The 20,709-nt window shown below is 42.4% G+C and overlaps 1 protein-coding gene across 35 annotated transcripts in view; it reads right to left on the bottom strand.

Annotated features, from left to right (window-relative positions):
• Positions 1-20,709, bottom strand: part of PTPRD (protein tyrosine phosphatase receptor type D) — a 1,348,190-nt gene that overhangs the window by 391,128 nt on the left and 936,353 nt on the right. For all 35 annotated transcript variants that reach the window (XM_075067326.1, XM_075067339.1, XM_075067332.1 and 32 more), the window contains one exon: positions 13,399-13,566. In XM_075067326.1, coding sequence (XP_074923427.1) covers positions 13,399-13,483 — 85 coding nt within the window. In that variant the 5' untranslated portion in view covers positions 13,484-13,566. The remainder of the gene's footprint in view (positions 1-13,398; positions 13,567-20,709) is intronic.

Raw genomic sequence — 20,709 nt, 5'->3', positions numbered from 1 at the left:
TTAAGTTACCTTTATATAATTCAACCTCAAGTCCTCGAATTAATGAAGTTGATTGTGCATGGCCACATCATGCTTATTGTCTCGATCGAGTGCGTTCTCACTAGCAGCGCTTGCATCGATGCACAAAGCAGTGCATCATGGGTAGTTATTCCAAAGTGCACATTGCTGCACTGTGTTATGGGAAGTTTGTGCAATGCCTCATGGGACTAAAATATTGTCACAGGGGAGAATGGGAACATTGCGTCGGCACCCTCCCTCACATCAACGGCAAACAACCCAGTGATTTTCGTGCCTTAAACCCACCGTGCATACGCCATAACCCTGGAAACATGGAGCCTGTTCAGCTGTGCACTCTTGCTGTGAGCATCTCAAACCCTTGCGCCATCTCCTGAAGTATTTCCAGAGCCGAAGTAGGGTCCACCACACGGAACATAGCGATATCCTGCAAGCAGCCCTGCTGCAAGCCATTGGAAAAAAAAACAATTCACAGATGCTGATGGCAGTCACAAAGCAGCTGCACTGTGTTGAGTGCCGTTTCTGGTCCCATGAACAAACACTGACTGGTGGGATCACATTGCTTTGCAAGTATGGAATGATGAGCACTGGCTGCAGAACTTTCGAATGCAGAAGGCCATCTTCCAGGAACTTTGTGCAGAGCTTTCCCCTGAAGTTCAGCAACACAAAAATGAGAGCTGATCTGACAGCGGAGAAGCAAGTGGCGATCGCTATTTGGAAGCTTGCAACACCAGACAGTTACTGGTCAGTGGGGAATCAATTTGGAGTAGGTAAATCAACCATGGGAGCTGCTGTGCTTCAAGTCTGCAGGACCCTTAATCAACTTCTGTTATGAAGGGTTGAGAGTCTGGGAAATGTGCAGGACATAGTGGATGGTTTTGCCGGGATGGGATTCCCTAATTGCAGTGAGGCGATAGATGGCATATTCCCATCTTGGCATCAGACCACCTGGCCAAAGAATATATAAACCGAAAGGGACACTTTCCAATGGTGTTGCAAGCACTGGTGGATCACAGGGGGCGTTTCTCCGACATCAGTGTAGGATAGTCAGGAAAGGTTCATAATATGCACACCTTTAGGAACTCAGATCTGTTCAAAAAGCTGCAATCTGGGACTTTCTTTCCAGACCACAAAATGAACATTGAGGATATTGCAATGCCTACAGTTATCCTGGGGGACCCAGCCTACCCCTTGCTCACATGGCTCATGAAGCTATACACTGGCTTTCAGGACAGTAGGCATGAACGGTTCAACTATAGGCTAAGCAAGTGCAAAATGGCGGTTGAATATGCCATTGGTCATTTAAAAGGGTGCTGGAGAAATCTAAGAAGTCTACTTAGTGAGGAGAACATCCCCATGGCTACAGCTGCCTGCTGTGTGCTCCATAATATCTGTGAAAAAAAAGGGGGACAATTTTCCACAGGGCTGGGCAGTTGAGATAGATCACATGGCAGCCATTTCTGAGCAGTCAGACACTAGGTAAATAAGAAGAGTACAGCAAGGGGTGTTGTGTATCTGTGAGGCTTTGAAAAGCCATTTCAATAAAGAGTCACAGTAATGTAAGCTGCTTGTCTGCATTGTGCTTTCCCAAACTTTCACCTGGCTTGTATGACTGTCTCTGTAAAGCCTCGCCCAAGCCCACTGCTTCTACTCAATAAAGAACATTTATTTATCGCATACATTTACTTTATTTAACAAATATAAGTAAAGAAGGAGAACAGAAAGAAAATGTAATGTTGGAGAAAAGGGGTTTTAAAGTTGGAAGAGGAGACACATTTTCAGCTGTGTAACATAACACCGCAATCCAGACCATCAAAGGTCTGTGAATGGGTGCCTTCTGTTCCTTGTACTCTCCCCCCCCCACCCAAGTTAAATGAAAGGGATAATGGACTTTTCACCCACACCTCATGGAACATGTGGAGGAGGAAGATTCTGCGTCAGGCAATGCTGGCTGGCTGTCCATCAGGGTCTGCAGAGGGACTCTACCCTCCAGCTTCTGTTCTTGCAGTTCAACCAGACGCCTCAACATGTCTGCTTGGTCCCTCATAATTGGAAGCATCTCATTCTTCTCCGCACGCTCTCGCTCATTGGATGCTTTCCTGTTCTCCATGTCCATGTGAAATCCTTGGACTGTGAAATCCTCCACGCTCTCAGCTCTGTGTCAGCTGTCCCAAAGGCGTTCATTATCTTGGTAAACACGTCCTCCCACATTCTATTTCTCCTCCTCCTAATCAGCAAGTCTGCTTTCAGGTGTTGATGACCCACCAACACATTTCCAGCTGTCAGTCGGGGGAAAAATAAAGGAGCCATTGTACATGCATAAAATGTTTCCATAGCAAGGTCATTTTCATTTTAAAAAAATAAATAAAAAAAACCATCTTATTACACTAGGTGCAAGCCATAACAATCAGAATTGGTAACTGTTCACTGTGCTGTTTTGCTGCTCCAGCCATGGTGAGTAGACCCCCTCCAGGTCATAAGTGACTGCACTTTTAGTGAAGTTTATGGCAGGCTCATGTCGGGAGCACAGGTACTTAGTTGAACAACGGCCCTTCCCCACAGCACCACGGAAAGCTGTTTATGAATGGGGTGGGGACGTTTTCACTCCCAAACTGCGGAATATCTCATGTGAAGCCTCAGTCCCTTATTAGCCACTTTAAACTACTTGGCAACCCATGCTGAGCACAGTAAATGCATGTTAGTAGCCACGTGGTTTGGTGATGTGGAATGTGGGTGGCTGGGGTGGGTCTACATGCCTTTATTTCCCCCTCCCATGGGTAAGACACTTCTTTATAGTGAGAACTCCTGTTTCCCCTAGGCGACCCTATGTGATATCAGTCTCTGAGGGACAGAGACAGAAGGAAGGAGGGATTGCTTCAAATGTCTGGGAGCAACCCTTACCTTATTGTCTTCCTGTGTGATCACTATGATGCCCAGTAGAATCTAGTTCAGGGTTGCATGGGAAGTGTTCTACAATGGAGGAAGAAATAAGACTGCCTCTCATGCTCAAAACCCATCTGCAAGGATTGCAGAATCCGTCCATGAATTTCTAGAGTTCCATGCCGATTCCCTGGCTATCCAGTCCACCACCAACAATTTTCTGCTGGCCACCCTATGCATAGCTGGAGCGGCCTCTTGTACCAGAAAATCACAAGCACCGTGTTTTTTCTTCACAGTCAACATCCAATACCATGAATGATGTTGCACCACAAAGCTCACTGGATTTTCATTTTAACTGTATACTCACCAAGGTGCCTCCTGGCCTCTCGGTCGATCACCATATGTCTGCAGCCCACAGGGCTCCAAGAGGTTAAAAATATTTCCTGGTCCTGGGGAACTGGATCCACCACTCGCATGTTCCATTCTCCTCCTCCTCCTCTTCCTCATCAACATATATTTTTCCTTGTTGTCTCTAGACTCTCCTGTGAGCTGTCCATGTTAGTGTGTGGAGTGCTGAGTCGTTACCCCCGAGAATCGCATGAGCTTGTTGTAGAACTGGCATATGTGGAGTTCAGCATCAGAACGACTCTTCACCTCCCTTGCCTCAGGTATGCTTGGCAAAGTTCTTTTTTTTCACACAGTACTGCTGTGTGTCCCTCATGTTAACCCTTATCTCCCATTCCACTAGCATCTTTGCACAGATGTAGCATTTCTTCTACTGGATGGAGCTTACCTGCCGACTCTTCTCCCCACACAGCTGATGATCCCCACCTCCTGTGCAGACCAAAACTGGAGCACATTTGGCGTGTAGTCTCCATGATCAGCGTGCCAAGCTGGCAATGCTCCCAATGCTGATCAAACTGGAATGGAATTCAAAGGTCCCGGGCTTTAGCAAGGGAGGTTCTGTTTCTGTGTACTCTGCCTGCAGTGCAGCAGACTTGAGTATGATCCAGATGGTCTCAGATGAGATGATTTGGGCCGCCACCTGGAGGCCAATTAAGTCAAATTACACAACACTGCATCTGCACTATCTCGCAGTAACCATGACAATTGAACTAAAGCACTACAACTACTTGCAGAGGTGGATTACAAAGTCCGACTCAGAAGGCACTTAGTTGACTATAAGACCCGGTAATGAAGCAACATACATATAACTGGTCACCTAAGGTGGCTTCTTCGACTAATTGTGTAGCATGCAGACCGCCCCACACACTGAACCTCCCCTACAAAGGTGGGAAGGTAATCTTCTCCACCCACTATTGCATCATGCAAAGACTGGAAGAGGGACATAGGGAGTAGGCGATCAGCCAGCTTTCTCCCTCTTCTACCCCCTTCCTTGCAGCAGAATCTAGTGTAAGATGAATGGGAAAGATGTGGGCTGCAGAATCGTCCACTCGACCCTTCCATGGTGCAGGAGACAAATAAAACTGAAAGTTCCTCCCCTTAACTTCTTCACAGACTAAGGGAAAAAACAGGACTGGGCCCCACCACCCATTGCCAAACAGAACGAGCCTCTTCACTCTTAGAAACCTCATTGGAATAGGGAGAACACCAGAGCTAGCAGGAGGGAAAGAAGAGGGATCCCTGTCCACTCCTTTGATTTTCACAAGGTCTTGTCAATCCTGAAATCAATAGGAGAGGTAATGGGACTCCCTTTGCACTCTCAGGCCCCTCGTGTTGGGTAATGGTAAAGATGAGCAGGAGCAGACAAGACAACACACCTCCCTCCCCCCCCCCACATAGGACTCTTTCACAGAAAGGTGTTGACCACTATAGTGAGGGTCCTTACCCATTGTCTGTTGTGAGCAACTTCACATGGGCAGCAATAGGCTAGGTCCTTCCAAAGGCTAGAAAAGAAGAGTCATAGCACTGCAGACAGCAGTGCAGGCGAGTCTCACCCCATGACCTGCCCAAGAAAGAAGACTAGCTGCACAGCAGGTAGTCATCCCTCCAACTCCTCCGCTAAGCCTGGAGGCAGCCGGGCGGTGAGGCAGACAGACAGACACGTCGCATCCTAAAGACATTGTGGCTCAGTTTTCTGAGTGTTCATTGTGTTGGCTCCCGTACCTGCGTCCACAAATGCCCCTGGCTTTTTGTTAGTTGCATCCCAGGATCCAGAAGAGAAATAAACCAACTAAACAAGTGGGGAAAGATCGCGACTAGGACGAATAATAATTTTAAAAAGGCCTGAAGGTGGACTGATAGGCTAGTACAGTTCCCATAAAATGCTTTTATTTTATTTTGAGGGAACTGCCCAAATGTAACCTATATGCAGTGTAGGAACTTAAAAAAACCAGCAATTCCTTCTCCAAACAATTCCAAGATAAACTCTATAAACTCATCCTCCACAAACCCACCCCAGAAATCTTCTAAATGCTTCCCAAGAGACACAAAAAAGGGAACCCAGGCAGACCCATCATATCTGTCCACAGCACTCTTACTAAAGTAATATTAGGATTCACAGAAACCATCCACAAACCACTTGCCACCCAAAGGACCAGATTCCTCCAGGACACAACTGACTTCCTCCACAAACTCCACAGCATTAACAACCTCCCTCAGAACACCATGGATGTCACTTCCCTATACACCAACATCCCTCACAATGATAGCATAACTGCCTGCCTCAGTTTACAAGACAATGAACAACCCTCAGATATCTACCCCAAACACATCACCACACTCAGCCATTTCATCCTCAGCCATGACAATTTTACATTCAACAACAAACACTTTGTCTAAACCATGGGAACAGCCATCACTACTAGAATGGCTCACCAATATGCCAATTTCTTCATGTGCCACCTTGAAGAAAAACTTCTGGACAACTTGACTGTCCCCTTTCCCTTGATTCCCCTATGGCTGGAGTGAGGACAGTGGGTACAATTGATAAACCTCCGATACATAGATGATGTTTTCATCTTCTGGACTTAAACTGCCTCAGAGATTTCTGCTACAACTTAACAACCACCACCCATCTGTTAAACTCTGGAACACTCCCACACTAACATCAACTTCCTAGACACCACAATCAGATTCAGCAATGGAACGCTACAGACAACCATACACAAGAACTCCACGGATGACCACACCTTCCTTGATAGATACAGTAACCACCTAAAAGACTACAAGAAACCTGTTATCTACAGCCAGGAACCACAGAATATGCTCCATGGAGAAAGTCCGGAATAGAAACCTTACCACACTTAAAACCACTTTTATCAAACATGGAGACTCCACAAAAGAAGTAGATAGTATCATGATATGGGGCACCCAAATACTCCATGAGAACCTGCTTCCACAGAAAGAAAACCCCTTCTTACTGGACACCCCTAGTTGTCACCTTCCACTCCATGCTAGAACCCATAAAAGACAAAAACACTCCAACACCTTTGGATGAAAGACTCGTCACAAAGTGATCACTCTCTATCCGACCTATCAGTCCTCTCCTTGAAGGAAATCTACTCAACACTTTCAAAAGATGAGCCGGGGAGCTTAAATTCATAATTCTGATAGATGCTAAAAATCATGGCCTGAACAGAAGCATTAGATTTATGGCATATTACAAAAATCTGTAACAAACAAACCAACCAACCTCAAAAACAAGCAGGAGTCCAGTGGCACATTAAAGACTTACCCACGAAAGCTGATGCCCAAATAAATCTGTTAGTCTTTAGGTGCCACCAGGCTCCTCGTTGTTTTTGTGGATACAGATTACCATGGCTACCCCTCTGAAACAAACCTCTTTTTGTCCTATGACTGCAGAGGGGTTAACAGGCAACTCTACCACTCTCTTCTTAGCACAGCAGAAGAGTTTGTCCTACCTCAGGGCCTCTCCTTCTGCCCCATGACTCTCACAAACATGATACAGTTCTGCTGTGACTTGGAATACTACTTTTGCCATCTCTGACTCAAGGAATATTTCCACCACACCACTGAACAGCACACTAACCCAAAGAGCCTTCCTACCAATGCTACAAGATGAAGAATTCTGCATGGACTCCTCCTAATGGTCAAAAAAACAGACTGGACTTCTGCATAGAGTGCTCCCGCCAACGTGCACAAGCTGAAATTGTGGAAAAGCAGCGTCACTTGTCCCATAACCTCAGCCGTGCAGAACTCAACACCATTCACAGCCTCAGAAACAACTCTGACTTTCTCATCAAAAAGGCTGACAAAGAAGGTGCTGTAGTTATCATGAATAGGTCGGAGTATGAACGAGAGGCTGCTAGGAAACTCTCTGACACTACATTCTACAGGCCATTACCCTCTGATCCCACTGAAGGGTACCAAAAGAAACTGCACCATCTGCTCAAGAAACTCCCTGAAGAAGCACAGGAACAAATATACACAGAAATACCCCTAGAGCCCTGACCATGGGTATTCTATCTGCTACTCAAGTTCCATAAACCTGGGAATCCTGGACGCCCCATCATCTCAGGCATTGGCACCCTGACAGGAGGATTATCTGGCTACGTGGACTCTCTCTTCAGGCCCTATGCTACCAGCACTCCCAGATATCTTCGAGACACCACTGACTTCCTGAGGAAACTACAATCCATTTGTGATCTTCCAGAAAACAGTATGCTAGCCACTATGGATGTAGAAGCTCTCTACACCAACATTCCACATAAAGATGGACTGGAAGCTGTCAGGAACAGTATCCCCAATAATGTCATGGCAAACCTGGTGGCTGAGCTTTGCAACTTTGTCCTCACCCACAACTATTTCAGATTTGGGGATGATTTATACCATCAAGTCAGCGGAATTGCTATGGGTACCCAAATGGCCCCACAGTATGCCAATAATTTTATGGCTGACTTAGAACAATGGTTCCTTGGCTCTCGCCCCCTAGCGTCCCTCCTCTACTTGCATTACATTGATGACATCTTCTTCATCAGGACCCAGGGGAAGGAGACCCTTGAGGAATTCACCTGGATTTCAACAATTTCCACCCCATCATCAACCTCAGCTTGGACCAGTCCACCCAAGAGATCCACTTCCTGGACACTACAGTACAAATAAGTGATGGTCACATAAACACCACCCTGTACCAGAATTCTACTGACCACTATACTTACCTGCATGCCTCCAGCTTTCATCCAGACCACATCACGCAATATATTGTGTATAGCTAAGCCCTCAGATACAACTGCATTTGCTCCAATCCCTCAGACAGAGATAAATAACTACAGGATCTCTATCAGGCATTTTTAAAACTACAATACCCACTTGGAGAAGTGAGGAAACAGATAGAGCAAGAAGGGTACCGAGAAGTCACCTACTACAGGACAGGCCCAACAAAGAAAGTAACAGAACGCCACTAGCTGTCACCCAGCCCACAACTAAAACCTCTCCAGCACATCATCAGTGGTCTAAAACCTATCCTGAAGGATGATCCCTCACTCTCACAGACTTAGGAGACAGGCCAGTCCTCACTTACAGACAGCTCCACAACCTGAAGCAAATACTCACCAGCAACTACACACCACATAGCAGAAACACTAAGCCAGGAACTAACCCACGCAACAAATCACATTGCCAGCTCTGTCCACATATCTATTCAAGGGACACCATCATAGGACCCAATCATATCAGCCACACCATCAAGGGCTCATTCCACCTGAAACATCTACCAATGTGACATATGCTACCATGGGCCAGCAATGCCCCCTCTGCCATGTACATTGGTCAAACCGGACAGTCTCTATGCAAAAGAATAAATGGACACAAATCAGACATCAAGAATTGTAACATTTAAAAACCAGTAGGAGAGCACTTCAGTCTCCTTGGACACTCAACAGCAGACTTAAAAGTCACCATTCTTCAACAAAAAATTTCAAAAACAGACCTCCATGAGAAACTGCAGAACTGAAATTAATTTGCAAACTTGACACAATCAAATTAGGTCTGAATAAAGACTGGGAGTAGCTGGATCACTGCAAAAAATAATTTTCCCTCTGTTGATATTCACTCCTTCTTGTTAACTGTTGGGAATGGGTCACATCCTCCCTAACTGAATTGGCCTCATTAGCACTGATCCCCTACTTTTTAAGGTAACTCCCATCTTTTCATGTGACGTATATTTATACCTACTTACTGTATTTTCCACTCCATGCATCTGATGAAGTGGGTTATATCCCACGAAAGCTTATGCCCAAATAAATTTTTAGTCTCTAATGTGCCACAAGGACTCCTTGTTGTTTCTACCCAGCAGCGATTCCAGGCACCAGCGCAGCAAGCGAGTGCCTGGGGCGGCAAACCATGGGGGGCGTCCTGCTGGTCTCCACGAGGGCGGCAGTCAGGTAGCCTTCGGTGGCTTGCCTGCGGGAGGTCCGCCAGTCCCGCGGATTCGGTGGCAATTCGGCGGCGGGTATGCCGAAGCCGCGGGACTGGAGACCTCCCGCAGGCAAGCCGCTGAAGGCAGCCTGCCTGCTGTGCTTGAGGCGGCAAAAAAGCTAGAGCCGCCCCTGTTTCTACCTTGAATGGTTCCTTAGAATATATGCTAACTACTTATGCTAAACAATCTGTTTCAGCTTGAATTTAGCTGTGATGCTCAGAGTACCTTTCCCAGACCTGAAGAAGAGCTCTGTAGAGCTCAAAACCTTGTCTCTCTCACCAACAGAAGTTGGTCCAATGAAAGATATTATCTCACCCACCTAAACTGATTGTGTATTTAGTAACGTTAACTACAGGACTAAATGGAGCCAAATTACTTCATTCAGAATAAGAATGTATATTTTATTGTTCATGATTTAGAAAGACTTTAAATAAAATGTGTGTGAACAGTACTTGCATTGGTTTGTATGTATATAATGACACACACTTTTAAAGTCTGTGCACATTAACTACTTGAAACTCAAAAATCTCAGTCTTAACTGTATAGGGAGAGAGACTAAGTGAAAAGAGAACAACATTTATAGATTCACACATACAGGGATTTTTTCTTCAGATTAAATAGTCAAAGCTCACTAAAACAAGACATACACTTCTAAGAGCATCTAGCTAATATTCATTCATTAACGTTTACTAAGGGGCCATTCAGATCAGATTAAAATAGATTTAAACTTTCAGCCAAAACTTAACCCACTTATTCAGATGACCAAAATGTTTCGTTAACTTTTTGAATTCCCCTGTGACCCATGTGTTGCAAAGCCTTGCTCCAGCCAGGCCTGAGAAGAGGAAGCAAATAAGCAGCAAAGAGTTGGTCTCACTGTGAGGACAATCCCATGAAGTACCAAGCATGCTCAGTATTCATTGAAGTCACTGGGAAATGTGGGCACTCACCACTTGGCAGGATCAGACCTTATAGCTATAGTCAGACTGGAATCGGGAAGTAGAGGTTACCTCAGATGAAAGTCTCTTCTCATAAGAGCTTGAATATATGAACTGATCATTTTCAAGATCACCCACTAGTGCTAAAAATCTATCCACTTTCTACATTCCTTAGTCATAGCACATTTCTCTTTCATTGTATCACAACTCCACTTTGGAGTAAAAGTAAATATTTTATTTAAAAGAAAAAGTAGTAAAGGAAAATTAAGCTAAAGAAACATGCAACATTTTAGAATGTTCTTAGTTAAATAAACTAAATATTTTAAATTGTTCAGGTTAGAAACTGCATTTTCCCCATAAAAAAAACCATAAGCTATACTGCCCAATTCAGTTTTACTCCTATTGATCATAAAGGCAAATATTTAAAACACATGTACCAAAAATATTATTTTGTTTAAAAGAATTATCCAACTACTCATCACTCTTGATTGTCATCTCAGACCCTCCAGGATACAATCATGGCTAGTATACATATGGTTGGATTTAGTTTCAGGAATTTCAGTTTCCCTTAGAGAAGCAAATTCTCAATTATACAACGTAATGATTCCATTTCTAGTTTGATACTGACATTTTAGCTAGATGTCCGATAGCCTTCTGATATTCAAAATATATTTTTCCTGTTTTTAAATCTTTTAAATTCAGATCTAAACATACTAATTTTTCTTTCTTCTAGTGGTAAACAACAATAATGAGCAATAAATACTTTACTGCATAATAACAGTAGATGATACGGTAATGCTATCAACCCCTCCAAGATGTGGTTAACTTAATTTATCCCTCTTCAACTGGCTGCCCTGGTTCCCTGAAATTCTGTCTGGTAATGCCCGTTAACTATAGGGACACCTTCCAGAAAGGGTAGCGGATCAGCTGTCAGTTCCTCTGTCACAGAACTCAGCTGGCCAATGGCTGATTTGTGGATTATTTTTTAAACAATTATGGAAATATGATGGATTTTTCTCTTATGCTCAGAGCAATCAGAACACATTTGATATCTAATACCGTCACGGGAAAATATTAATGAACAATGACACAACAATATGGTATAAACCAGTGTGCAAAACAAAAAGAAAACTAAACATGTGATAAGCATCTTCTTTAAAGGGCCTCTGCAGAGTCCCACTCTTGGGATGTGTCTGACCTCTGTGGAAACCATCTGTAATAATTCTAGTTATAGGTGAATAATCTTTATTTTTGCATCACTTTTCTACCCTTCATGACCATTCTTTAATGTCTAGCCAAGATCAATCAACAATAACTGCTACAAAAATTCATCCTAATCCAAAGCACAACTTTACAACCCTTAATCTGCATGTTGATGCTGCATGCTAATAATAGATACTTATGAACAAAGCAACCTCCTGCCACAACCATGTCTAAGAGCTACTGCCACATTTTGTTTTAACTATTAAAGACGTGACAGGAAACACAATACTTTTGAAAAGCTAATCTCAAAGCACTATTAAGATCTTTATTAAAGTGCTTTTATAGTACAGCCTGTTTAAAAGTAAATCCTACATTAGTCCTCAGTGGAGTATATTCTCTTCTCTCATAAGCTTTATAAAAGAGAAGAGCAGTGCTACAGTCCTTTTGCCAATTGTTATCTGATAGGCAAAGAACAAGCAATATAAACACACACAAAAATTCACTTCAGCTCCACCAGAAGTACAGTACTCTGGCATCTTATACAGAAAAGCAATACCAGATTCTAAAATCTATTGTTCACTAAACATAGATTTTTGTCTTTTAAAAAGATGGTGCTTTAAAACAGCAGAAACGTCTAGTGCTTGAGCTATTTTCCAGTTAATTATTTGCTGGCTAAAGTCTAAAAATGTCCTTGGCTTCACCTTAGACACAACTATCCCAGCTGGTCATTAACTGTTTGGAAACGACCCAAATAATCTTAACTGTCAGTATTCTAAGAACATGTATGTTTTGTGCATGCTTGTTTTTTCATGTATTTCAATTTCGTGGTGCTATATTTAGAAAACAGAGCCTTAATTTTTTTTTCCATTTCCATGTTTTAAGAGCTGCTATCTCAATGTAATTCAGTGCACTCAGAGTCCACAATGAATTAGTAACAGGATTAATGAGAACTGAATGAATTCTCACTAAAATAGTGTCCGATTCTGATCTCACACCACTTTTACTCTGTTGTAACTCTATTTATCTCAACAGAGTTGCCCTTTTGTGTTTTCATAGTTGTAAGAGAGAGCACAATCCACTTTAAAGGCAGAAGGGGGGCAGAGTTCATGAATGCTGATGTTTTAATAATCCCAAGAAGAACCAAGAGAAAAATGCTGCTGTATCAAGTGAACTGAACAGCATGTAGCAAACCAGCCTGTCAACAGGCAGTGGCAAGTGGCTTTTCTTGTTGGTATAACATTTCTGCAAAAAGCCACAGGACAGCTGGGAAAAACAACACGTGTAAACAAGGTAGGCCTAATTATTTCCCAATTAAAAAAAGATATTATCTTCTCATTAATTGGTAAGCTAATTGACCAAAACCTTGCAGTATCATAAAATGTCCAAATTCTGCCCAATACACAGAACCTAGGTATCTATACTACCCACTCAGGCCAAAGTTGTCAGTTCTGCTTGATTTGTTTGAATACTGTACTCCACGACAGCTGTCGGAAATAATACATTAGAACAGCTGCTGTGACAGCTACAAAGTGCCTGGAATTTTAATTGGACTCAACAGTCTATTGTTTATTTTACTAAACTTAAAAGGAAATATCCAAGGAAGTAAACAAATTCCTAATGCAACTAACTGATGTTTGCCATGTGGTAAGCAAGGTTAGGATTCATTTTACCTATATAATTTCACTAATATTATTTCTACCAACTAACTGGCAAAAAGAAAGGAACAGAAAAAGAGAACAGTGGAAACTGTTAGATGACTAAGAAAAGGAGCATTAGGGGGAAAAATGGTAAGGAAGTCACATAAACAAACCTGTTCAAATAATGGCTGTGAGCGACAGAGGATCTCACTGATTTTTAACATTTACTGAAAAGGACACTCATTCAGAGGTTCTCAGCAACTGTTAGCTGAAAACAAAACTGTTCATTATGGCTAAAATCTTAACACCATTGAATAGTAAAGCTTACTTTCAGCATCAGCAGAAAGCAGAAAGCACAGGAGCACCACCACTGGCCTGGCTATGTGCATCATCCGACAGCTTGGCACCAGCATGCTTTGGCAGCCTCGGTCTCACTGGCTCAGAAGCCACTATGAGTCTGTGCAGTCTGAAATTTCTGATGAAGTATTTTCAGAGCCTGTGGAGCGGTGGAGAGAAAAGGAGAGAGAGAGAGAGAGAGAGAAATACGGTTAGGGGAGGTTGGTTTTGTTTTTCCCCAGTATTTACAGTTGGAGGCAAAACAGTTTAAAAATACAAAGAATCGTTAGGAGACTGTAGTACACTGACGGTAGCGAGGTGCTGCAGATGTTACTAGCACTGAAGCCAGAATGCTGGAGCCACAGAGCATCCTGTCCCCAGCACACCTTTTCTTCTCCCATCTTCAGATCAACCGATCCCATGTGTTGAGTCTTGTCTTGACGGCTCAGCACTGCATTTTGAGTAATATATCATGAGAATGAACTGTCGTTTCTAATGAACTATTAGTTTAATACATCACCAGAATGAGGCATACTGATGCTATAAGGAAGGGTTTAGAAAAGGATTCAACGTCCAGGATAAAAGTCCACTAACAAATGACATATTGGAAGCTGCTTTCCTGGCATCAGGTAGGAATGACCGGGCTAAATCAGCTTCTCAGACTACTCCTAATACCAGCTTTGCAATGCTAGCATATTGGATACCCCATATTAACACATCGAAACTCATATTCAATGTTGGTCCCACATGTCTAAAAGGTTACATTTCCTCTCTTATTTTCCTGTATATTTAAATTATGCAATACAGAAATCATGAATAAGAGCCCAGATTCAGTTCAGTCAGTTTAATTTAACATGTTATATAAGAACTAATCAACAATACAGTTTAAGCATTTGCCTTTAAGAAGAAATCCATTTTATTCTTTGTTAAATCCACTCCATTCAAGCAATATTAGAAATTGCAGAACGTAGAAATGCTTCCCTCTGAGAGGAAATATTAGAGATATCCCAAAATAGCCCGACTGTGTCACTAAAATAACACTGCAATTTAATTGCACTTTTCAAAAGAGTAGTAAGTTATATACTTTGGTAGGTCTGAAACTTAGCTCAAGCACAATAAGAAAATAAGATTCTCTCTTTTTCATTACCCTGCCTGAGTAGCTTCCATGCAGTGAAGATAAAAACCAAAAGGAGGGAAGGAATTATACTAATTATTCCACTTGATGGATCTTACAGACTTGTGGGTGGTATGAAGAGCCTATTTTATACTACAGTGCAATGCTGAAAGAATCTACTCAAGGAAGAAAAAAAAGATGACCAGATGTTAGAAATCTACTGCTGCTATCAATCTCTTTTGTAAAACTACCTCTCGAATCAGCTACCACTATCAAGAGATATGAATCTAAGAAATCTTCATAGGCAAAGTGCTAAAGGCACCAGCTCCCCTCTTTCATCGCTACCATCTTCATGCCAGCATTTCAAATGACAGCAAAGTCCATGAGACATCAGTCCTGTCGGACTCAATTTGTGTCTGTGCAAGCGTATCAGGGCCAACTGCTACATAATGGCTTCAGTGCTATCACAAAGATGGAGATGTATGAACTGCACTTTCAGAGAAGAAGTGATTTTTTTGTGCTTTTACTAGACTGAGGGGGTGATGCAATCTTTGTACCATGCAAATCTTCAAGTTGATATCTGCAAACAAGCACAGTGGAAATATAATGGCCACTAAGGTTCACGTCTGAGCCATAAAATATTCCTTGGGGGTAGGGGGTGGGGGTCTGTTGGTAATTTAAAAAAAAAAAAAAAAGGTGAGGGCTCAGGAAAAGAGAAAGACAACAACCTGCACAAGACTATTTTGCTAAGTTGTTTTCCAGTGTGACACTGAAAAGTATTTTTTCCCCCTCTTCCCAGTTGAAAAGCGAAATAAGGCTTTTAAATGCATTTTTTTCAGAATCTACACGAAGGCTGTAAGAGAAAGGGAAACACACAAAATATGGCATGCAAGCTGGCTCAGAAGAGAAGAGAAGGTGTTTTGCAGTCATTAAAGACACACCATCCCATTCATTGTAAACACATATACAGTAGTGCCAAACGTTCTGTCTCTGCTCCCGGTGACATTCATTATCGCTCCCACCACACAATCTGAAGCCCTTGCTGTTCCTTCTCTCTGCACCTTCAGTGTGTCATGCCCTTAACTAACCCAATAAACATACTAATATGTTCTGCAGGTGAACCTTGAACTTCTATTTCTTCTCTTAAATTGCTTATGCTTCTACAACAGGGTTTTAGCATTTTAGGCTGTGAAAATACAAGTGTTTGGAGAAGGCAGGCAGAGTGGACTTTTTTGTTGTTGTTTTTTGTTTTTGTAGGTGCTTACTTTAAAAAATATTGTTAGTTAAGTCATGTGGATGACGGGTGGATAACTCTGGAGAGAGACAAGCTATGAGATACGCAAGTGCTGTCAAGCTTCTCCACAGAGCTCTGCCTGAGCTCTGATCTACAACAATCCTTAGCCTCAGCCCTGGACATCCTCATCGACGACTGTGCCAAACCGTACTGAATAAAGTGGCTAGGACTTTTTGGGATGATTGTTTCTGTTTGCTTGTTTGTGAAAACTAACATGGAAAAGCTTTATAAGGACTAAACTGATATTACAAAACTCATGCCAGCTATGAATGAAGCCACCTCCAAGCATCCATTAGTAAAAGACTAAGACAATGTGGCATTACTGTCACAACAAAAAAAGTATAACTCTCCTAGCACCACCATGTTTACCTAGGAACTGAACACTGAGGTAAGAGCCAACTTGCTTTGTGAGAAAGCAACATTTGGAACATGATATAATAGATAGCAAATACAGAAACAGCTGGGAGGTGAGAGAAACAAGGCGATGAAACCTGCTCTTCAGCTACAGCAATAGCTGTAGGGCTTATATAACCAAGTTGTATGTCTTGTTCTAGCCAACCTTTGGCCCCTTGAAAAACAATTTGATTACAATTCCCAGCTGCAAGGTAGGAATTCCCATCTCCTCTCAACCTGTCTCAAACTTCTATGTTGGGTCTTGGGGCTTGTCTACACAGGAAAATTGACCAAGATAAGCTATTCCATGATAGGGAGGGATAGCTCAGTGGTTTGAACATTGGCCTGCTAAACCCAGGGTTGTGAGTTCAATCCTTGAGCAGGCCATTTGGGAATTTAATTGGGAATTGGTCCTGCTTTAAGGACGGGGTTGGACTAGATGATCTTCTGAGGTCCCTTCCAACCCTAATAATAATCTATGATAGCTATTCCAGACTAACTTCCCCTGTGGATACTGTACTAAAGAATAAAAAAAGGAATTATATGCCAGAATAATTACTCCACTTTGGAAGCACACTAATTATTCCAGAATAAAGTGACTTGTATTCCAGAACAGAGCATCCACATGGCAAGTTATTCCACAGTAACTATTCCAGTCCATTTTCCTTAGTATGTGAGATGAATTAAGAAGAGTAGAGGGTGGAAACAAGTAGTGTGTACAGAATGAGTGGGTATGTCTGTGGAGTGAGCTAAGAGAACAGAAGATGGAAGTTCCTTGAGAAGCAATATCAACAGACAGAGTTGTGATGAAGGAGGAGGTATCCTGAATCCCTACATGATACTATCACAACAGAGTTCTCCTCAGTCAGCATGAAGTAGGTGATACTCCTAATCACATGGCACAGGAGCATGGAGCAGTAAGCATTACAAGAGCATTTTGGTTATCAGGTGATGCCCAATTTTCGTAAGTATTGTAATACAGCTCTTAGAACAGATTCAACCAATTGAATTTCAACTTCTTCATCAGTCTATTTGTGAGCATCAACAGTGTGCTACATGCTTTCCAGTGATTCAAGAAGAGATAGTCCCTGCCCTGGGGCGATCACAGCACAGAGAAAAACAAAAGTGTAGCTAGATGTTATGGGAAAAGGAGCAACAAAGACAGATTTTTTCAATACTACTGTATTCACTATTCACTGTATTCAGCACAGCAAAAGAGGGTTTTAAAAAAGGGACTTAAATGTAGGTAGAGCAGGAGTCTTGCAGATGAGCTATGGGAGGTCATATCATGCCTAGAGGGCTACATGCAAAAGGGCTTGGAGGTGATGGTGAAGAGGATTTTGTTTTTCTCATTCTAGTGTGGCCTAATTGGAATATACAATATCAATTCTCAGGTTTTGTAATATCAATGAAAAATGTATCTTTAGCACTGACTATAAAGTGAGAATCCTATTCTTCAACTGAAGTCAATGACACAATTCTCAATGACTTAAATAGAAACAAGACAACAGAGGTATTGTTCAATCACATGCTGCAAAGGCATTATTCCATGGAATACTCCCAACTATATTCATCTACAAACCAAATACATGACTGCTGAAACTGAAGGTTTGCTTGTACGCATTCCCATGTGACTTCTGAAAGAGAGCTTGAGATGCCGATCCCTCACACCCAGAAGGCCCTCTTCCAGAATGACTTTTGGGAACAAATCCAGCATATGTAGTGCACTTGAAAACTCCTTTTAGAAAAATCAAACATCTGAGGCAAAGGGGGAAAATCCCAGTAAAGTTTCAGAAGAGGAAACACTCCTCTGAAATGAGGAGGACATAAATATTAAGTCTCCACTAGTAACATGAATACTCTGGAAGTGGACGCTGCCCTAGTGCAAACAGTTTCCAGATGAGAATTTCTGATAGCTCCTTCTCCTCCCAGCCACAGGAATATAGGGAAGCCAGATATGTCAATTCCCATAAAAAAGCTGAGCCAAATTTTTCTGCTGTTGTTAACTGATATTGGTCTACTCTAGTCTGTGGAGCTGCACCAGTCAGGGGTGCTGGGGTACTGAGAGCCATAGTGGGGGTACTGAGAGCCATTGAACCAAACTGTAAATCCTGTATATGATGGAAACCACTTCAAACTCAGGTGTGTGGTAGCATCCCCAGCACCCCTAGTTCCAGCATGTATGGAACCAATTTACAATAGCAGAAAATTTAACCCTATATGCCTAGCATAGGAAGAAGTTAGTAACCAGGCCCCAGCTTCCTCAAAGTTCAGACTTAAATTTGGGGGGCTGGATTGGCCTAAACAGGATACAGAGCTGAACTTTTCCAAACTTCAGGAGTGTTCTGATCTGGGGTTTGGTTTGATTGAAAAACAATTTGCATAATACTTACTAAAACAAACAAACAAACAAACAAAAAACAGCTGACCATGTCCTGCATATGACAAAGTATATAGAATTGAAGTGGGGAGAAAAGTGGTGATACTCTACTTTCATGCTTCATTCACCACACCCACAATTCTAGAATGTGCCCACTTTCTAGCCCCTGCAACTCAGCTCCATATCTGTGCAAGTCAAGTAGATTTCCATCTACTGTTTGATAAACAGATTTCATCCTCAAATCTTGGCTGAAAAGAAACATTAATAACTGTTGAGCCAGTCAGGGTAGGAAAAACTCTTACCAGTTCAGCAGTCACAAACTACTCAGCCACCCTTAAACTAGAAACACCACCAGGAAAAACAAATAGAAAGCCAATCAGGGCTGAAAATGATGGAGCATGTTAGGTGAGCAAGAAATTATTCTAACTTAACAAAAATAGGACTTAGAATTGTTTTTTACAATGATAAATTTCAGACTCTTCCAAATGGAACATATGAAACTAATATACTTCTACAGAAACAACAGCAATTGCCTGCAGTCCTAGGTCTAACTTATTCTTTTATCAAACAGGCAGCAAAAAGCTGTTAGTATTTTGGTTTTTGTTTTTTTTTTAAAAATATGCACATTATTTGTCTGGGTTTGGTACTATATGGCATACAGTGTGTATATTTATCTAGGTACAATTCCAGCACAGCACTTCCTTAAGCACTAAACTGAAATGGCTAATGCATCGCGCAAGTGCACCACAGCCTAGTAGGGTACAACTTCCTGGCTTGGAAGCATCGTTAAGACCCACTGTATATGCTGCTTTCTTTTAAAGGTAGTAGAACAGTCTGTTACAGAGCCTAGTCTTAGAAGGTTCTCTGAACAGTCCTGATCTTCTGCAGCAAAATGGTTCAGAGATCCTCAATGCACCTGCCATGGCGCAACCCCATTTCCCCCCAGTATGACTGTTTGTACAGATACTATCACAATACAAATATGATCCTGTTGAGGGCCTTTGGGCTACACCACAATATCAATATTAAATAGTGACAATAACACAAGCAGGATTTTGCTTTCATTAACCTTTTAAAAAAAAGTTAATAATCAAAATTCAACTGCAAATTAAGCTACACATTTAAGAGTAAAGTATGTGCAGAAAGTGCTACATATGTGCAAACCTTCCCATGAATCTTCCCTTCTGCACCTTTAAGTGGGGTGGGGGTGGTGTTTGGCTGGCTGGCTGAGTGAAGGGAACAATGCTTTATGGCGGGGGGGAGGGGGACTGCTGCAAAAAGAGTCAGTGTGGTTGCTGACTCATCCCCTGGGAATGTGGGGTTTAAAAGATCACCACCTGAAGCAGACTTAAAAAGAGGTGTACCGTAAAGGAACAAACTGGCGGCAGCTGAGGACTCTTATGATTGGCATGGCAGGGAGCCAACCCCCCATTCTCATAGTCCATCTTAACCCTCCTATGAGGGGGGCAGTGGATGATAAGGTCCCGGCAATGGATTTGCTGAAGGGACTTGGATGGAAAAAGAGAGGGACCTGGTAAAAGCCTCCTGGGTAATTATGGACTAAACATGGGGTTGCCTGCGCTGTACACTTTGATCTGCAGTCCCAGGCATCTAATAATAAAGTTGCGGCATGATTAAACTCATGTCAAATGTCTCCTCTCCTTTTGGCATAGCCAGACAATAACCCATATGCATTAATGAGCCCTTTAAAGGGAGAGCAGTTCAACAGCGCCTCCAAGGAGCTTCAGGACCTACTCTCTATTGAGACTAAGGCCTGGTCTACACTACGCGTTTAAATCGATTTAAACAGCATTAAATCGATTTAATGCTGTACCCGTCCACACTATAACGCTCTTTATATCGATATAAAGAGCACTTTATATCGATATCTGTACTCCTCCCAGACAAGAGGAGTAGCGCTAAAATCAATATAAACATATCGGATTAGGGTTAGTGTGGACGGAAATCGACGTTATTGGCCTCCGAGCGATATTCCACAGTGCACCACTGACCGCTCTGGACAGCAATCTGAACTCGGATGCAGCAGGCAGGTAAACAGGAAAAGCCCCGCGAACTTTTGAATTACATTTCCTGTTTGCCCAGCGTGGAGCTCTGATCAGCA

Source organism: Chelonoidis abingdonii, chromosome 6 (assembly GCF_003597395.2).
Source record: "Chelonoidis abingdonii isolate Lonesome George chromosome 6, CheloAbing_2.0, whole genome shotgun sequence".
Classification (NCBI taxonomy): domain Eukaryota; kingdom Metazoa; phylum Chordata; order Testudines; family Testudinidae; genus Chelonoidis; species Chelonoidis abingdonii.
Note: the sequence above shows the minus strand (reverse complement) of the source record. Positions and strands in the feature narration are given on the sequence as shown.